The sequence below is a fragment of the Erigeron canadensis genome, chromosome 8 (assembly GCF_010389155.1).
Source record: "Erigeron canadensis isolate Cc75 chromosome 8, C_canadensis_v1, whole genome shotgun sequence".
NCBI lineage: Eukaryota > Viridiplantae > Streptophyta > Magnoliopsida > Asterales > Asteraceae > Erigeron > Erigeron canadensis.
The window spans coordinates 22,607,580-22,626,369 of record NC_057768.1 but is presented as its reverse complement, the minus strand read 5'-3'; the positions used below and the strand labels follow the sequence as shown (position 1 = coordinate 22,626,369).

General features: G+C 32.8%; 1 protein-coding gene across 5 annotated transcripts; it reads left to right on the top strand.

The window, feature by feature from the left end:
- The first annotated feature begins 258 nt into the window (after positions 1–258).
- LOC122609881 (acyl-protein thioesterase 1 homolog 1-like) lies at positions 259–11,924 on the top strand. Of its 5 annotated transcripts, none has more exons than XM_043782826.1 (9): positions 259–468; positions 3,265–3,382; positions 4,406–4,442; positions 4,532–4,601; positions 5,119–5,223; positions 5,566–5,716; positions 5,798–5,880; positions 11,175–11,268; positions 11,370–11,924. In XM_043782826.1, the coding sequence occupies exons 1-9, from the start codon at positions 426–428 to the stop codon at positions 11,455–11,457; spliced, it is 789 nt and encodes a 262-aa protein (XP_043638761.1). In that variant the 5' UTR covers positions 259–425; the 3' UTR covers positions 11,458–11,924. The 5 variants fall into 5 exon arrangements, 3 of the variants coding, with proteins under 3 accessions (XP_043638761.1, XP_043638763.1, XP_043638762.1); XR_006325412.1 differs by lacking the exon at positions 11,370–11,924 and adding an exon at positions 7,155–7,261 and having other exon boundaries at positions 264–468; positions 11,175–11,263; XR_006325413.1 differs by lacking the exons at positions 11,175–11,268; positions 11,370–11,924 and adding exons at positions 7,155–7,261; positions 9,737–9,755 and having other exon boundaries at positions 264–468.
- The last annotated feature ends 6,866 nt before the right edge of the window (positions 11,925–18,790 follow it).

The following is an 18,790-nucleotide window of genomic DNA, read 5'->3' as shown; positions in this document are numbered from 1 at the left end:
TACAATTCAACAACACTATTTTATATTTCTAACACATTTTTTTATTCATAATTTTATTGTATAAAAAATATATTTCTTAATGTAATTTAGGTTTTAATTAAGGTCGTGAAAGCAAATATTGAAGTTTTTTCCTCCGAATACTTGTAATAGCCTATAGTCAATCTCGTTGTTTAAAATATGTGATGTCTGTCTCCTCGTTGAATGTTCGAAAGAAGATTTAAGTTTAAGTTAAATGAAAAGAAACTCAAACATAGAGGATTAATTGATCCTTATTCATTCGGAAGAGGATTGTGAGTGGTGAAAATATTGAATGGATCAAGGGTTGCCAACAAGTCTTAACCCAAACAAAATGTAATACGAATAAAGATTATAATTTTTTGTACCTTCTCTTTTTTGTAAGATGGAAAAGTGCTGTTTTTTGTCAAATGGATCTTGTCATCTTCTTAAACACGCCCGACCCTAGGACAGGTTAGTCTACTTTGATTCAGTGGTAATTTTGCCTTTTGAAACCGTAGATTATCATGTTATTTTTCTTAAATTCATATATCATTATGCTCATTATTAATGGATTTATTATCATCTTCCACACAAATTAGATGTTTATTATAGATTTTTAATTTATTTCCAATGTGACTACATATGATACTTCATCCGTCCTAAAAAAATTTGTCAGTACTGTTTTGACTTTCTGAAGATTTTTTTTTTTTTAATTTGACTTTAAAATATTTTTATTTGTGTTATATAATGCGAGTACTTTAACGTATGTTACATACACCTTTTAAAATTGTCTTTTCGTCTGTGCTAAGTATGACACCTTCATTTCCGTCATTCCTTACAAAATGGCATTTTTTTTTTGTCTCCATGAATTTATATGGCACACAAATGCTTATTTTTGAAAAGAAATAGCAAAAATGGACTTTGAAAAAAAACATTTTTAAAACCAGTATACCCGGCGTTCCCAACTCTGGGTTTTGCTACCTGTTGAAGGCCGGCCACGGCCAGGCCTTAAAGACGTGGACCTGATAGAGTAAATGTAGCATGTAGGCAAAGACCTGGTGTTAGTATCGCCGCGCTTTGACACTATGTTAATGAACTAACCATGCATCAATTAAGGGCTACAGGTTTTTAACCATCACTTAATGAACACAAGTGAATACGTGCCACGTGGAAAGGCCGGAGGTGGGAACTCTGGTCTTTAAGCCTTTAAATTCACATGCAGCCCAACATACCTTCAAACGCACTCACATATGTTTTGTTTATTAATGTGTCTATGTTGTCAAAGGCGAGCGCCTCTTGCGCCTAGGTGCAAAAGGCAGGCGAGGCGCACCTCCAGCGCCTGAAACCCGGGCCCAAGTCGACCATGAAAAAGGCGGTCAACGACGGTCAACTGTGGTGGTCAAAAACGGTCAAAATGGTCAAATGGGTCAAGATTCGACCAAATCATTCAAGATCCGGCCAAATCGTGGCTAGATCTAATGTTTTTTGGCCAAAATGAGTGACCATAGTTGTTTAAGAAGATAAAAGAAGAGAGATAAAATATAAAATGGGGGGAATAAGACAGAATATAGTGGGATGGGGGAAAGGTGGGAGAGAAAAAAGAATATCATGATTTATTTATATTCATTAGAAGATAAAAAAAGAAAAGGTAATCCATTATATTATTTTTATGTAACAAATTATGGTTTTTTTATATATATGTTTATCATAGTCTAATAATTTGAAGTTTTTGGTTGAAAAAGTTTATATTTTTTTGAATGATATTTGGTTTTATAAATAACGTTTGATTTTATTTACTATTATTTTTCACTATATATGAATATATTATATTTATCTACTTAGTGCGTTTTTTTTTCTCCGGGGGTGCACTTTTTTTGCGCCTCTCGCCTTCGCCCTATTTGGGGTCTTTGCGCTTTGAGGTCGCTTTCGCTTTTGACAACTATATTGTGGACAAAAACCAAGTCAAATCCCGGTGTTAGTACCGTCGAGTCTTCCACTTGCAGTTGCAACACTGCTTGACCTTACTGGCATGTCCATGCCCTCAAGGCCTGGCAGTGGCACCTCCGGCCTTCAACAGATGGCAAAACCCGGCGTTAGAAATGCTGGGTATACAAACGCTTGTTTTTGCAAAACCTTTTCAAAAAAACACTCATTATCCAAAAAATGCTACTAAGTTATCCATGTGATCTACACGGCCATCGTTATACTCTTTTGTCACATTGTCTTTGAGAAGTCAGGCATCCCATTTTGGATCGTCAAATGGAGTAAACCTCCCTGTTACAAGTTTCTTGATGAGTCTATAGTCCCTTTCGGACCTGTTTCTTATTACATCAATAAACTTCAATTTGGAAATATAATATCCTTAGTATCTCCCACTTTTTTTCCATGAAGAAAGTTTCTTTTATACTGGTTTTAAATTTCTAGAAATTTTGTGCCCCTACAAAAAAATGTGGCGGGGGTCGGGTTTGCCCCTCCCTAAGGCTGCCAATGTTCATCATGTGTGTTTAGTCATTTATGACATCTTTTTTTTTAAACAAAATGATGAATTGCTCGTATACATGTACAAGTGGGTGGTTAGCTATCTGATAATCTATGCCATATAAAGAAGTCTGCTTTACGATTTTCAGTTTCGATACTGATATATATGCTTCTCCATGAATGCACACTTCTTCTACGCGGAAAATATATTCTCAAGTTGTCATAGTGGAAGCACTATCTTCTGCCACTCTCTATAAGAATATATACCTCTTATAGGTCCACTTCAACCTGAGGATAATTCATGGGTCGGGTTTTATCAGATCATTTTACAATTGTCCTGCTTTGATTCGCCTGATTTCTGTCCTCGGCCCACTAAAAGTTTTAAACTTTATTATCGCTTTTCCTTTAGTGGCATCTTTACTGATTCAGCTTTGGCAGGTAGCTTCAGGCCGGTATAACTGGTGTAGCTAAGTATGCTGTAACCAATTTAGTTTTTCACTTCCCTAAAGACGTTATAAATAGATACACAAGAGTTCAAATTTTATTCAGTCATTCATTGTTGGGTTCTGTTGCTTGTTGTTGCAGTTATAAGATATAATATATCTTTTCACATAGTGCAGTAACTAAGAGTTAAGACAATGAGCTACAACATAGGTTCTGGTTAGTCTCCCACAAATAACGCGATAATCAATGCATCGACTAATTAAAAAATGAATGTTAAAACGCATTCAGGATGTTATAAAACTAAGATTTAAGTGTTTATGCCCAATTCTTGATACATTGTTTCAGGTAGTAGGAATGTCGGGAGGAACACGTTTGAGTTTGGAAGGACTTATGTGGTGAGGCCCAGAGGAACCCACCAAGCAACTATTGTTTGGTTACATGGCATTGGTGAGACGGGATCAAGGTGACGATCATGAATATTTGCTTTGAATTGTGATGATTTTTATGAATTGAAGCCAAATTTGATATCATTTGCAGAATATGAAGTGGGTTGTACTCATTTTGACCATTTTGACAATTGATATTAAGTTATGACTTCATTAATTTTGTTAATGATATGATTTTCTTCTATATATGACACATGGATGATTTAGGAACTTGAGGGTTGGTATTTTCCAAGTACTTCTTGGTAAGTTTCTTCTCTCAGCTCTTAACATGTGATCAACAATCAGCCACGGGTCGAAAAATATACTTCAATCATGAGTAAGTTGGGGAATCTCATGGACTAAAAGTACTAACCCAAGTGGACAACAAGTTAATATGACTAGATGTTTGTCATGAACTGAAGCATGACAAATTTCAAGGAACATCGCAATAATGGAATTTATTTATGATTCTCATAAGTAACAAATGAAGAGAGTTGTGTTAATATTAACATTTTAACTCTACCCTATCCTTATATTGGTGTAAAAATGGTCAAACCCGTACACCAATTACGCTGCAATGTGATTTTTAAAGTGAGTTATCTTTGAATAAGATAATCTTTTTCCTTCTTGGGCAAAGGCCTTTTGGTTTCCATTTCAAGCATCTATATCTTCTATGCACTCTGGTTCTTATGCCAAGTCATGAAGATTGAAGTTTAATTGTGAAGGGCTCTATAAAAACGCTTTCTACACTTTTTACACAACTAGCGTGCAATTCTCTCACAACGAAAGTCTTGAAGTCGTATTGTGAGAAACAAACAAAAGTAAAAGATTTCAAAACATCATGCGGTGACTAGGGTGGCACCACCATCAGCGTGTGGTGATGTCAGAAAGGGGTACCGAGAAAGTGTTGTCACTTGTTTATTTTTTCGGGGAAGAGGTGATGCGTCACTCTATGATTGGGGCCGCTAAATATTAAAATGTAGACTATTCTGTTTTGTTTAATAGCACAGACACATTTTTATGTTTAGCTAATCCTTTTCATTTTACTATTGATTTTGCAGTTGGTCACGGTTCTTGGAATCTCTGCCTCTTCCAAATGTATGGATTAGTATATTTCTTTCTTTTAATTATCATATGTATTTTACAATGTCGTCTGTATTTTAAACATATGTTCATTTACACTATAGGTCAAGTGGATTTGTCCAACTGCCCCAACTCGTTCTGTAGCTTTACTTGGTGGATTACCTTCTACTGCATGTAAGTCTTATACCAATAAGCAAAAGCATACTCACCATATTAGATTCTATTCATTTATAATCATTAGCGCGTAATTTACATTGATATAGATATGTATATATACATAAATTTAAATATGTAAGCACATATTGTTGGAAGACAATCAGCAAACCTTAAAGCTAATTGAACACAAAGAAATCAGAGAACAAGAAAATGCCCAAAATCTGATTTTATTAATCATGTAAATCTGTGTGGATATAGAAATATAGCCGGCACTGCCATTTCACGGACCATGAGTCTTGTTTATATGCTGTGCCATTATAAGATGATTGGATTTTGTAGTCTAATGATTTGAGAATTATGATATATGGGATCCACCAGATAGAAAGTAGAGGAATCTGTTAACCACAAACAGTACGTTTGTGCTTTACCACTTTTGGTCATTGTTCTGATTCTGCTATATGTGCTATAATTTTGAAAAAAGTAATTGTTGTTTTTTATATATGATTCTATATAAAGACATTTCCATCAACATCAGGGTTTAATGTTGAAGACTTGTCGAACGATTCCAATGATGACGTGGAAGGATTAGATGCGTCCGCAACACATATTGCAAATATGTTGTCTAATGAGCGAGATGACAGTAAGTTTCTGATACTCATGTCTATTGATATTAGCCACCTTTTGATTTTTTTACTTTATCTACCATCTATTCTCACTACTTTACCCAAACCGTATCTTTTAGTAGAATATAGGACAATTTGAAACATTTTAAAGAAATTGTTCCCCCTTTTTCTAATACAGTAACAAAGGTCTAAAATCTACAAGTTATGACTTTTCTTACTGTTATCTCCAGGCCAAAATTTGCCTGGACATTATGGCCAAGGAAGATAACTTTTACAAATCAATACCTTCCATGGAGAACTAGTCAACTAATTTTCTGTTGTTCTGGACTTTCTTAATCTTGTGTTCTTTCTCTGTACAGTTAAACTAGGTGTTGCAGGATTCAGTATGGGGGCCGCTATGACTCTCTACTCTGCTACATGCCGTGCTCTAGGACAATATGGGAATGGAAATCGATACCCAATCAATCTCAGTGCGGCTGTGGCTCTCAGTGGCTGGCTCCCATGTTCCAGGTGACTTTTGTTCATTCCTATCCTAGTTATATAAGTATATGGTTAATCATATAAATGAACTCATCAAACAAATACTTCTAGGATCGTGAGGAGCAGGGTGCTTGTATCACAAGAGGCTGCAAGGCGTGCAGCATCACTTCCTATTTTGGTCTGCCATGGACAAGGTATATTTATTTACTTAGAAGTTATTGATGACATATCTTGGTTTGGCATGCTTTGATCTGCAGGAAATCTACCCGGTTGTTTGTTTTACCTTCGGTGATGCCCTTTATATAAGATATTTTTACTTTGTTCATAGACATTCTTCATGAGAATTTGACCTGCAGTTTATCATCTTAATTAACTTATGTCATCTTTCCAGCGTCTTGAAATTGAATTTTCTGGTTAATGGTTAAATATGTTATTGCTAGAATACAGCTTCAATAGGACTTGATAATAGTGAACTAGAAGCACCTACTTGGACATTTGCTGGAAAACCATAGAAGTCCAATATATTTTAGCCTACCCAAAAGGTTTAGATTGGCGGGGACACCCTCTTGGCACCGCTCCTTATCCGCCCGTGAAGAATAGCTCTAGCAACTCCCCTGTCTCAGTGATAGAACCCTTCTATAGGGAATAAATCTAATAAAATTCTTAACTCTAAGAAGTGAAAGACATCTACCCGTTATATACATCTATAATGATTTTGATAATACACATGCTACTTGATATTATTTGAAAAGTTGATTTAAACCATGAGTACTATATATATAGGACTATAGGTACCCCGTCCCCGGTCTCCATAAGAAGTTTGCTTGTCAACTTAGATTGATCTATCACTATACTGAAAATGTTATCCCCCACAAAAGAAATACCAAATATTTCACTTAAATCACAAAGAACTACATCAAATTGAATAAAAGGATAGTTATTTACCTAAACCACGAATATCAGATCAAACGAAGTTAAACGATAGGAGAAACGTTTGCATTATTTGTAAATTACATGTAAACATATATCCTGATATGAGTTGTCTCTGTAAATCTAGTTTAATAAAGCTTTAATAAAATATGTGTCGGTTTAGTAGCTCTTGAGGTCTCTGATCCTTCATGAAGAATAGCAAGTATCAATTGAATCTAAACATATGTATTATATGTTGAGGGATAATAACTTTTCTTGGCATTAATATCATGATGAATAGTCTTTGAAGAACATTCCTCCCATAAGATACTGGCCTTACGGCATATATGTGGTGTCCTTACATGAGTTGCAGTACTTTGAGATGCCTTAAAAACTACTTAAAACTTTTTTTTGATTGTATATTCATTTATATACTTGTTTACACTCTTTCATTGTTACTAATCATTTCTGCATTATCTTTCTTAAAATTGACAATTTTTACATGGTCTTGATTTTACCCTTCAAACTATTTAGTTGTTCCTACTCACTTTTTTTGCAGTGAAGTAGAGAAAATTTAGATCTAGTTGGAGATTGTTGAAGCATGATATTATTGTTGGGCCCCTTTATCTACCAGCTTCAGCTTCTAGATGTTGGTGACTTGACATGGTATCAGCGCTCAAGTCTTACAAATTCATGGTTTAAATTCATACCCCTTACCTTTGCACCTTTGCGTGCCAGAATTGCACGCGATGGGACATTATGAAGCCGATTATATTGTTTGGCCCTCTACTACCCAATGTGTGAGCTAATCACACTTTAGAGGGTGCTGTAAAAGCATGCTAGCTTTATGGGTCCCCTGTTTACCAACATAACAATTCATATAAGTGTGAATTGCTATAAGATGTGGCCTAACCAGGTCTGTAAAATTTAAATGCTTTTGAAGTTTTATATCAATTGAGGTCTAACATGTCAACAAAAGTTACATACTTTCATGTTTTAACATGTCAGAGTCATGTCTTGGGAGATACTCCCATCCAAAATGTATGATAATTTACCATGTGGTCAAGATTTCTTCAAAGAATGAGTGTATTCATTTGAAAGGAATTACTACCTTGTGTATTCTCTAATTCTATCACCGTTGTTGATAATATTTTATTTATAAGAATACTTTTGTGTTAGAGAGTAAAGCTTTTGATTCCCTGATCTTAATTTAGTTTTGTGTTCAACCCAATGAAGGAAAATATATACTGAGTTTTTCATCTTCATGTATTGGGAACTATATGTTTGTTAAGGCAAGATTTGCCTTAATCTAACTGTGGTATATGGAGAAGCTCCCTTATTGACCGGCGTAGTAATAACCACACCGGGATCCCAACATGTCTGTTGTGTATCCTATGTAGTATTTTAGATTCAGTTCTTAGTGTGATTGTTACAGCCTACAGGTAGCGGCGAAGTATTTTAGGTCCAATTCTTAGTATGATTGTTGCAGGCAGAGGTTGAATGTGGTGCTATGTATGTAGTCACATTCTTGGTGTGGTTTTATCTGACATTTCACAAGCAGGGTAAAAATTTGTTTTTTGAGCGGATAATCATTGACTCATGTACCTGTTTTCTCACTTTAATATAATTATTATTCGAACTCTTGAACACGTTTTCGGTTGTTACCAATCGTCTTTCGTTATTTATTTATTTTTTCATAAAGCATGTCTAATTTTTTCAACTAGATAGAGAACTTTTCTTTCACCTTTTTTCTAGTTCTAAACATTTATTGATTGAGAAATTTTGGGTTTAAGTTTTGGTGTGAACATTTTGAGATTAGTTTTCTCAACATGAGTTTTCTTTGTAATTAAAGTTTGGTATACGAAGAGGTACGCCGTTAGAATCCAAATTTGTGGTTCGAAAAGAAAAAAGAAAAAACTTTTACTCAAAATGTATGAATTTCAAGTTTGGTAGTACCTCAGTGAGAGTTAAGAATATGTAGTATTGGTAAATTTTAGATTTATACTTGCATTTGTATACTTGACTATTGGCGTTCTGTTAGTGGTCTTCTATTATAATTTAATTTTGATGCTCGAATAGAAAATACCATGTTAAATTACCATCTTAAAAACTTTAACATACATTTTGTTGCCAAAGAAAGTTTACAATTGCAAAAATTCAAATTTTTGAAAACACGGTCATTTATCTCAGTTTAGAAAGCAAGATGAGTGTTTGTTCTGGAAATTGTCATATAAACATACACTATTAAATAAACTCTATATTAAATAAGAAAAGATTGTTATGAGATCACCAATTTATATAAATAGCTTATTTGTCACCTTCTTTTTAATTTTATTTACTTATGATATCATAAACACTTTTCTTTTAAAATTTATTGCATTTTTACTTTTATTATTTTAGGATGTTATTCTTTTAAAGAAAAAAAAATTATTTTCTTTATTTCGAGGTTATGAGTACCGTTGGATTGCTGCAACTTCAATGACAAAGATACGATTTTATAAAACTCTTATTAATATGCTCGGGTTGAACCCGAATTAATTAGCTAGTGTGAGTAAATAAATAAAAAAATTTGGAAAGCTAGATATATGTTAATTAGGTGCCACATAATTGAGAAAAGACCCCTCTTCCTTTAATAGGTAGAGATTTCAACCATTTTAAAATAAGTCATGCATTAAGATTCTAGGAATTAAACAACTCGATCAGTTAATTTGAAATAACTCTTAAGTGATTTAAATATGGCGAATGATTAATCTTTTTATAAAAATTCTTCTAATTTATTGGATGATAACATATGAAAATTCAAGGGGGGATTAGAAAAGAAATTAAGTTGAATCCACTTGTCACATTTATAAGGTTTTAGGAGGATTTTTAGACTATATTTAAAAGGATAAATTATTTTTCCTTTAAATATATACTTTTGTTGGCAAGCTTTTTGATTTTATTTTCCTCTTTATCTTTAACTTGAAGCCTTTATAAAGAAGATTTAAAAACATATAGAAAACATAGATTATTTGGTGTTATATTTTGTATAAAATTATAATAATAAAGATAAAATGTGTCAAAAGTGTTTGAAATAATATCAGCATTTTAGACTTTTCACTTTTAGTTAATTCGCCGAATTTCTCTACGTGTTTTGTCTAGGCGGCCCTGAAAAGGATCAAATTTTGGGCCCATTATTTTAAGAGATTAAATTTTGGACAAAGATCCACAACTTGCTTCAATTGTACAAGTAAAGTTGAATATAGTTGAATTATTAGATTAAAAGCCATTGATTTTAATTCAATGGTTCAAGTTAATCACTTTTATTTTACTTATAAAGTTGAAGCAATTAGAGAATTTTTATCCTCAAATTCTATGTTATTTTATAAAGTATCATTTATAATTTTTTAAATATCTGAATTCACTAGAAACGATGAGTTATTATTATTATTATTTTTTTCTCTGTTCTTCCTCGGTTTATGAACATTTAAATCCTTAGAACCTCCCCTTGTGGTTGAGATGCATGAGTTCATGTAAAAACCGTGGTAATACTCACTAATTGCACGTATATATGGTCACAAAAGTTAGGTTATAACTTATAAGGGAGATTTTTTTTTTTTTAAATTTTTTTTTCCGAATAAGCAAGTTTATAAGGGAATTTTATTTGACGCCTTTGTATGTTGTTAATTGTTATATACGGTATATTAATTCTTATTTTACGATATTGACCTCACACGAGGGAAGGAAAAACTGAATGAGTGTGTTAGTTTGTTGATTCCCATACGTGTGATATTTGGTTTATGTTGTTCGGCCTACTTCAACCAAATATGAAGCAAAGTATTAAACTCAATCTTTGAGGTATGGAATAATATTCACATATATTCATTTTAGCTTTTCAAATTGACATAATTATTTCATGACCATTTTATTCAACCAAATATGAAGCAAGATGTAGAGGGTATTAATGTCAGTGTCAACGCTATCATTGATGAATCTATTGATGGATTTTTTGACTTTGGAAAGTTGTCCTATTTTGAAAAATGGAAGTAATTTTAAATAACTGAAAATAGCGTTTGCGGGTACAGAGAGGAGTCATATAACTTTCATCATTCGATAATCATTTCAGAATTCGAGAAATTAAGGTCGTTTCACATTTATATATAGCTAGCCTAGCTATAGCTGGTTTCAGATTTACATATATGCCGGTGTCTCGATCATTAATCTTTAAGAAGTCAACAATCAAGCTCTTTAAAAATGTCCATTGTTCAGTTAATATTGCGCTCTTGAGGTAATTTGTGATATTGGTTAATTTTACCTTGTGGAAAGTAAGAAATGGAAAAATAAAGGGAGAGTTGCAATTATGCCAAAAAATGAGACGGAAGGTTTTGTGTGCAAAAGGCTTAAATCCCTAGTCATTTAAATGATTTCGAGAAGGACAAATCAATAACATATACCCGCTAGCTTATTTTAAAAGTGTTAATATCAAATTTTGCATCAAAAGAATGATAAGTTGAATCAATTTGCAAAGACCAATTAAAAAGGATTTTTTTTTTTTTGTTGATCACTATAATTTGTTGAAAGTAATCTTTCCATGTTTCAGTTGATGATGTTGTAGACCACAAGCAGGGCGACAAATCTGCACAAACTTTACGTGCTTCTGGATTTCAAAACTTAACATATTGTACCTACAACGGGTAATCTTTTTTAATTTAGTACTACATAATTAGTTATACAGTTTCTCAAAGGGTGCCGTTTTAAGGTGTGTATGGTGGGCTTGACATGACTATTCATATAGGCTTGGTCACTACACGACCCCAGAAGAAGTTAACGATGTTTGTCGTTGGCTCGTTGCACGAATGGGGCTCAATGGATATGGCACTTGAGTTTTCTTCCGTCTTAATGCAATGAGAGACGAAGAAAACCATATACGTATTGTTAGGAGTAAATTAAAATAAGAAGCATAATAAGCTACTAGACTAATTAAGCGTAATTAGAATGGGGTAATACACGGCTACTAGTTGGATTGCTTCCATTTGATAAATGGATTCTAAATAAAAAGTTGTGAGCTTGAAATAAAAAGAACAAACATATTTTTGGGCACAAAGACAGAGGATTGAAGCAAAGGAATGAGTGACCCTAGTGCATTAAGAGACTCGGCTCTATAAGAGTCTGGAGCAATTCATATTCATTCTTTTGAGAAACCATAACTTTACAACCTGAGCTTCTGAAATTTAAAAAGAGAAAAGGTTGAAGATTGTCTTTGTGGAAATGTCATTCCTAATATTGTTTGTTCTTTTGTTGTTGTAATATGTATGATTTTATAAATTAATGAAGTTTTATATATATATGATGTGATTGTGTGAGCGTAACTTCATTCTCCTTCTGTTTGTAATCTAATTATTGAGTCCACCGAGCATATTAGTTATGACTTAAACTAGGGGTTAAAAATAAAGTAAATTACTAAGATGATACCTTTCATTGATCGGAATATGCTGGTTTCATACCTGCAAGATTAAAACTACGCCAATCATACATGTGGTTTGTAATTTACACTCGGACCATACCTCCCGCTAACGACCGTCAAAAGATATTATAGTGGTTAGTAACCACTAGTTACCAATGGGGAAGGAGATCCTATCGGAATGAAACTCGATCAAGTATAGCTGGAAATGTTTCGTATATTTTGGAATTCAGTGAGATTATGAAAAAATGTTGTGTTCTTGATTAGGAAGTTGTTTATGATATTCCATAAGAAATCATCACAAAGATTTTATATAGTGTCCCAGCCAAATCTATTGGCAGGTTTAGGAGTGTCTCAAAGGGTTGGCGATCTCTTCTTACACACCCCAACTTCATTAAAACTCATCAATGTACCCTCGACAAACATCACCTTATATATATACTCCAATATCTGAAGAATTATGTGTTTTAACAAGTTTTTATATAGTTTAGATAGTTGGAGGGTTAGTTTTGTATTTATGCGTAAATAGCCTGAATTAGAAGTTAGTTAGTTATAACCGTTTCTTAACTAGTTTATTATATAATATATACATTTCTTCCTGTACATCATTTCAGAATTAATGAAAATACAATAATTTTCTCTCAAATTACATTTTGCTTCCGCTTCAATAATATCAATCGTACCGTACTTAATTTATATATTCAAACTTATATGTGATCACCATGAACCAATTTTAAGATCTTCAGATTTCCACTTAGACGACAGATCTATATCTCGTTATAAACAAGTCTCGCGGCGTTTATTTGTATGTGGCTCTTGCAACGGCCTTGTTTTGGTAGTACGTGCTGATCGATAAATTAGATCTTTGTGATATACTACTTGTGCTTTTAAATCTGACTACTAATGAATTAATGCAATTGCCAAAAGACTCTGTGTATTCCTACCTTGAGGCTTATGAAAAGTTTACACTTTGATAATAAGTATATATGGATTAGGATATGACGAGAGCAAGTCCCTACGCGTTGCGGCGGTGAGATGGTGATGGTGATAGGTCATAGGAGATGATATGTCATAGAGTGTCATAGCCAAATATTTTAGCCGTACAGGCTCCGACCTCAGATTTAAAAATTCGTCGAAAGTATATATCGACTGACATCTCTGATGAAAGAGCATGAAATTTTAAGAACACCCATATAATTTTTATAATTTATCGATATACGGTTTTTGAGGTAAAAGATTTTGAAAAAATTAGGGTAATAAAATGATTTATGGAGGAGAGAGAAAGTTGTAGGCATTGATATATGGTACATTATGTATTATCATGTGTACATTGTTGAAATTGAAAGTTGAAAGTAAATAGGGTTTCAACTTTCATGTGTATTATAACTATTTATATGTGTGAAAAAATTGAAAAAATTGAAAGTTAAAAGTTGAAACCCTATTTACTTCATGATTATAACTATTGATGGCAAACGGATTGATTCCTGTTATGTTCTATATATCTCAGTATCTCTAGTTGTTCAAACAGGTATAACAACAAATACATAAATTGGAAATCGGTCAAAGCTCGACAGTCAATAAAAGTTGATTTCGGTTATGTTAATTTGTTCTGTCTCTAGTTGATGTGGGCAGCTCAGCTTGTATCTGTCAATGTTTAACATGCATATATATGTTATATACTTATGGTTGCTATGCCATTTAGATTCTCTTCCACAATCAATGTTATACATGGTCAAACTTTCATTTCGGGATGATGATCTGCATCTTGGCCGGGTATATCGCTTCATAACTCAACGTAGTAAGTTTTGCAGAACACTGAACATCGTTGACATGTTTTGAAAAGTTAAATGATATTGTTTGATACTGAGAAACAAGTTTTAGGGAGGACATTAAAAATATCCAGCTTATATTATAAACTTGAGGGACTAGTTATGTCAAACAGGTAAAGAGGTTGGTATTTTGGCTATGTTTTGTATTGTTTTCTTTTGCAGGTACCAAAGTGTAACATGACCTTCGGGTCGTCCACTATCTTTGATCAGTTTTAGTTTTTTTTTACCTTGTGGATGATTCAGTCTTTATATCTACACATATTTGTTGATACATCATACAATCCTTATAATCTCTTTATTAATCAATAATAAGGCAGGTTGGTTAAGTTTAAGATTATGTATGAGCTATATCTTTTACAAGACAAATGGATGATACATGTACGAGTCACATACTCACGTAATGCGGCAACGACGATGACAGTGGTGTCGAAAGCGGTGGCGGTAACGGGTAATGGGGGCAGTAATGATGGTGAATGTTAAAGTCATTAATGTTAAAGGTGCGCGGTAGTGTACTTATTTTAAGGGTTGTGTGGTTTATGCTATAAATTATTTCATTAAGGGTATTATAGATATATTAGGTGGAAAAGTTTAAATTAGTGAATAAAAAAAGGAGTATTTTGGGTAGTTTTAAGTTGTAATTTGAGAAAGAAAAGGATGGCTTGATGTTTTATATTTTTTGAAAGGTGAATTTCGCTTGAAACTTCGTGTCGCGATTCGACAACGAGAGAGCTAACATACGTTTTCTTAATCGGGTATGCGCTAGAGAGCTCTCTCGAAGTAGAAATGCCTATTTCAAATATCCAATGGGGGAAACCACCTACTAATCCGCCCAAAAGCACGACGATTAATAGGGGTAAACCATACCCCTTCAAACTTGAACATGAGTATACCCAAGTTAAGCCCTCATAGAATGACTACCTTATATAATTGTATAGATATATATAGATATACTTCTATTATATATAATGATTTATTTTGAAATGATTTTATTGTTGATTCTCACGATAAGCTGTTAACTAAGTAAAGTTGTATCTTGTTCTTTTTGTCATTACTTCAAAGTTTGTTAGTTGTTAATTTCAAAGATTCAAGTATAAAGATTATTAAACAAATATATGTGTTAAAAAACTTCAACTCACACAATTCAACAACATATCTAAGTTGTATGCATATGGTTGTATTATACGTAACTATTTCAATTTTCTTTAGAATTACATCTTTGTATACATATACTTTTATGGAGACAGAAAATGAAGCTGCGATGAAAATAAGTTATCTCATGCATGATGACTCATATAACAGATAACAACTATAATCCATATTTTGTTAACATCACATAATTAATTAGTGAATTTATTTCAAATCCAAGTTTGCATAATGTGAACCAAACAAGATTAAGTTTCAGCTACAACTTATTAGGCCGCTAGTAGTAGCACTTGGACGAGCTCGTCCAAGTGGTCTTCCTCCTCGTCATTTTATGACATTACTGCCACAGGATTCGTCTACCTCGTCCAAATGGAGCTTGTTCGGATTTAAGAAGTTGTTGGACGAACGTGTGTGGGGCTAAGGGAGCGTGTTCAAGACCGTTTAAAAAAAAGTTTTTTTTTAAAACATAACAGCTAAAATTTAGTATTATACATATATTTATATCTATATAAACACCATCATTTTACAACAATCAATCAAAAAAAAAAATCCATTTCACATATCATACTATCATTCTAACATTTTCATATCAAACAATCAAACATATTAACCACCATGCCGAGCTCATACGACGATGATTCGCGTTCATATATAAGTAAATATACGAATCCCGACTTGTTTCAAACGTTTGTTAATTTCTTAGAAAAGGAAGAACAAGAAGAGGTCGAATCCTCAAGGGTGCCAAAAATACCACGAAGAACCATATGCAGAAATCATGTCGAAGCCGCACATCGTTTGTTTTCTCATTACTTTGCTTCACAATCGGTCTTCCCAGCTGATTATTTTTGAAGGCGTTTTCGAATGCCCAAGGATATGTTTATCCGCATATGTAGAGATATTCACTCTTTTAATGGCGTGCAACCATTACCAGCTCACTTTTAGTATTTTCAACTTGCTCCATTCGATTGTGTTGGTCGACCAGGGTTCAACATCTTTCAAAAATGTACTTCTGCTATACGACAATTGGCGTACGGTTGTCATGGCGATCAGCTAGATGATTACTTGAAAATGGCATAATCAACTTCATATTTGTGTTTAACAAACTTTTGCAAGTGCATTATTCAATTGTATAATGAACAGTAGTTGAGAAGACCGACCCAACAAGATGTAGAGCGCATAAGTGCTAGGCATTTGGAGGTACATGGTTTCCTGGGCATACTTGGAAGCATAGATTGTATGCATTGGGGTTGGAGGAAATGTCCAGTGGCATGGCAAGGAGTCAAGGACAGTACACACCATCGACTTCGCGGTGCTTTAATCGAACACATTTGGAGGCTCCCAAAAAACTATCGTCAACGTTAATGTTCTTGTTTTTATATATAATCTTAATTGTTAGTATTTTGAATTTTATTTTGAATTTTAATTATGTAATGTTTAATTTTAATATATTTATGTAATGTAATGTTCAATTTACATGTGGTGTTTTTTTTTATAAAGGTTTTATTAAATTTTGATAAAGAACTTATTAATATTTGGGTTAGAATAAAATAGAATAAAAAAAGTTTAGAAAGATGTGAGAAAAAGGTCTTAATGCTAAAAGTAGTTCTTAAATTGGAACATGCTAATGTGACATTTAGGAAGAGATTAGAAAGAGATTTAGAAAGAGCCTTATTAAGAGAGGCCTAACCGCCCGAGCTTATGTATTCCTGTCATTAAAATTTTATTAGCAATTTGGTTCCTAAGTCTATATAGTTGATTTAATAAATCACTGAATTAAAATGTTACATTACATTACCATGCCAAACTTTTAATCAACTTAGTAACTTGAAATACTAAATTAAAATGTCAGTTTTGTTCTTATATTGAATACACCGTGTATGATATGGATTTTGGTCTAAAATGGACTATTATTTAGAAAAGTAAGATAATAAAAACTGAAATGAAAATTTATAAGGTTTAGAGTATCGGAATGTAATGAACTATAAATGAATGTTTATGTTGCGTAATGAACTATTCGGTGTTCATTGTATATAATAAACGTTTTAAATCCCGGTTATTGGATGTACCAAGCTATATGTGTTAACCATATAAATTGTCACGTCCAATACCACGTTACCATATTGCAATTTTATCGGCTAGGTCATCAAATAACAAGGATTTGAGAGTAGTTCATTGCACAAAATAAAATTTATGTACAATTCATTGCATTACGCGACCCTAAACCTAACGTTATATACTCCATAAACCTCCTTAGTATAGTTTATGCATAAGGTTTATATTGTTAAGGGGTCTTGGTCCATCAGTAAAGAGTTTTCCCCACAAAAAAATTCTGCCTAGAGATCACGAGTACGATCTTTTTTGGGCGTAGTCAGGATTTGAACTTAGGTGTTCTTGCTCAAAAACATTAAGGAATAATTAGTCGCTCTGCTGTTTTTCAAAAGAAGAGAAAGGTTTATGCATTAAATTTGACTTTGACTAAAAGTTTGACCATCCACATTTGATGTCATTGTCATACCATTGTTCGTTTATGTATTTGCTTCAAACAGCTACATAAGAATGTTCTGGTGATTGATAAATAAATTACCATGTTATATAATATAGACGGTAATCATTTAAAAATTAAAATTTTTATAAAAATTAGAAAACTGACCAAAACACATCGTGATCTGAATTTAATACAATATGTTTTTAATGTATTTTTAGAAAACGCATCATGTTAAGTTCAGTGTGATTGGACAATGGTTTTATTTTCATGCGCTATAAAAAAGACACTGTGATTTAAAGTTTAACACAATGTGTTTTAGATTACAGAATAAAAACACATTGTGTTATTATAAAGTACAATTAAAACACATTGTGTTAAATTAAGATCACAGTATGTTGTTTTCTAATTTTCACATAAATTTTAGTTTTCAAATAAACATTTCTTGATATAATAATACAAAATGCTACATAATATATTTCACCATTTAGATACCTGCGGAATTTTTTAGTTAACGGCAATTGGATGTATCGGAAGTTAATTAAGGTGTTTTGGAATGTAATACAACTGGCAGTTCATGTGTATCGATGATTCTAAGGTACATGTCCTGTTTGCATCATCATAAGTAGTATCCAAACGACCAATACCTTTGACATTCTTATATACAGTGGTGGATCTAGGATATAATATCGCGTGTCTTCTTCAATTTAGTCAAAAATGTAAAAGGAATAGATCAAACAGGTTGGTCGTAAGGCCCGATCGCTACTAATAATTAATCAAAAAGTAGCATGTCGAAAGGAGTAGAACAAGACATAGTTGAATAGTTAACATGTCTTCATCCTATAAAGTAGGGGTGTTGAAAATAACCAAACCCAAATTACCCGACCCAACCCGAATGAGTTTGGGTGAACTGGGTTGGGTTATTCGGATTACGGGTCATCATTTGGTTCAACCCGAATGACTCAAAGCTTAATCGGTTTGGATTACGGGTGAAAATTCAATAATTTTGGTCAACCCAAATAACCCGAATAAAATGTTTGTTTCTTTTATATATACTAATATATAACACATCAAATTTGTTTAAAGTATATATTCTTGAATATTAACGATAAAACAACTATCTTTTAATTCAAGAATTCAAAAACGCAAAATTATATGTGTTTCAACAATTTTGGATATAAAAGTTTGTTAATTTAAATACATATCAATATTATTTAAGTTTTTGAAACTGAAATTACATTGTTGCAATGTTGCATTACTAACAAATCTTTTTAAGTTACACGTAAATTCATCAATCACGT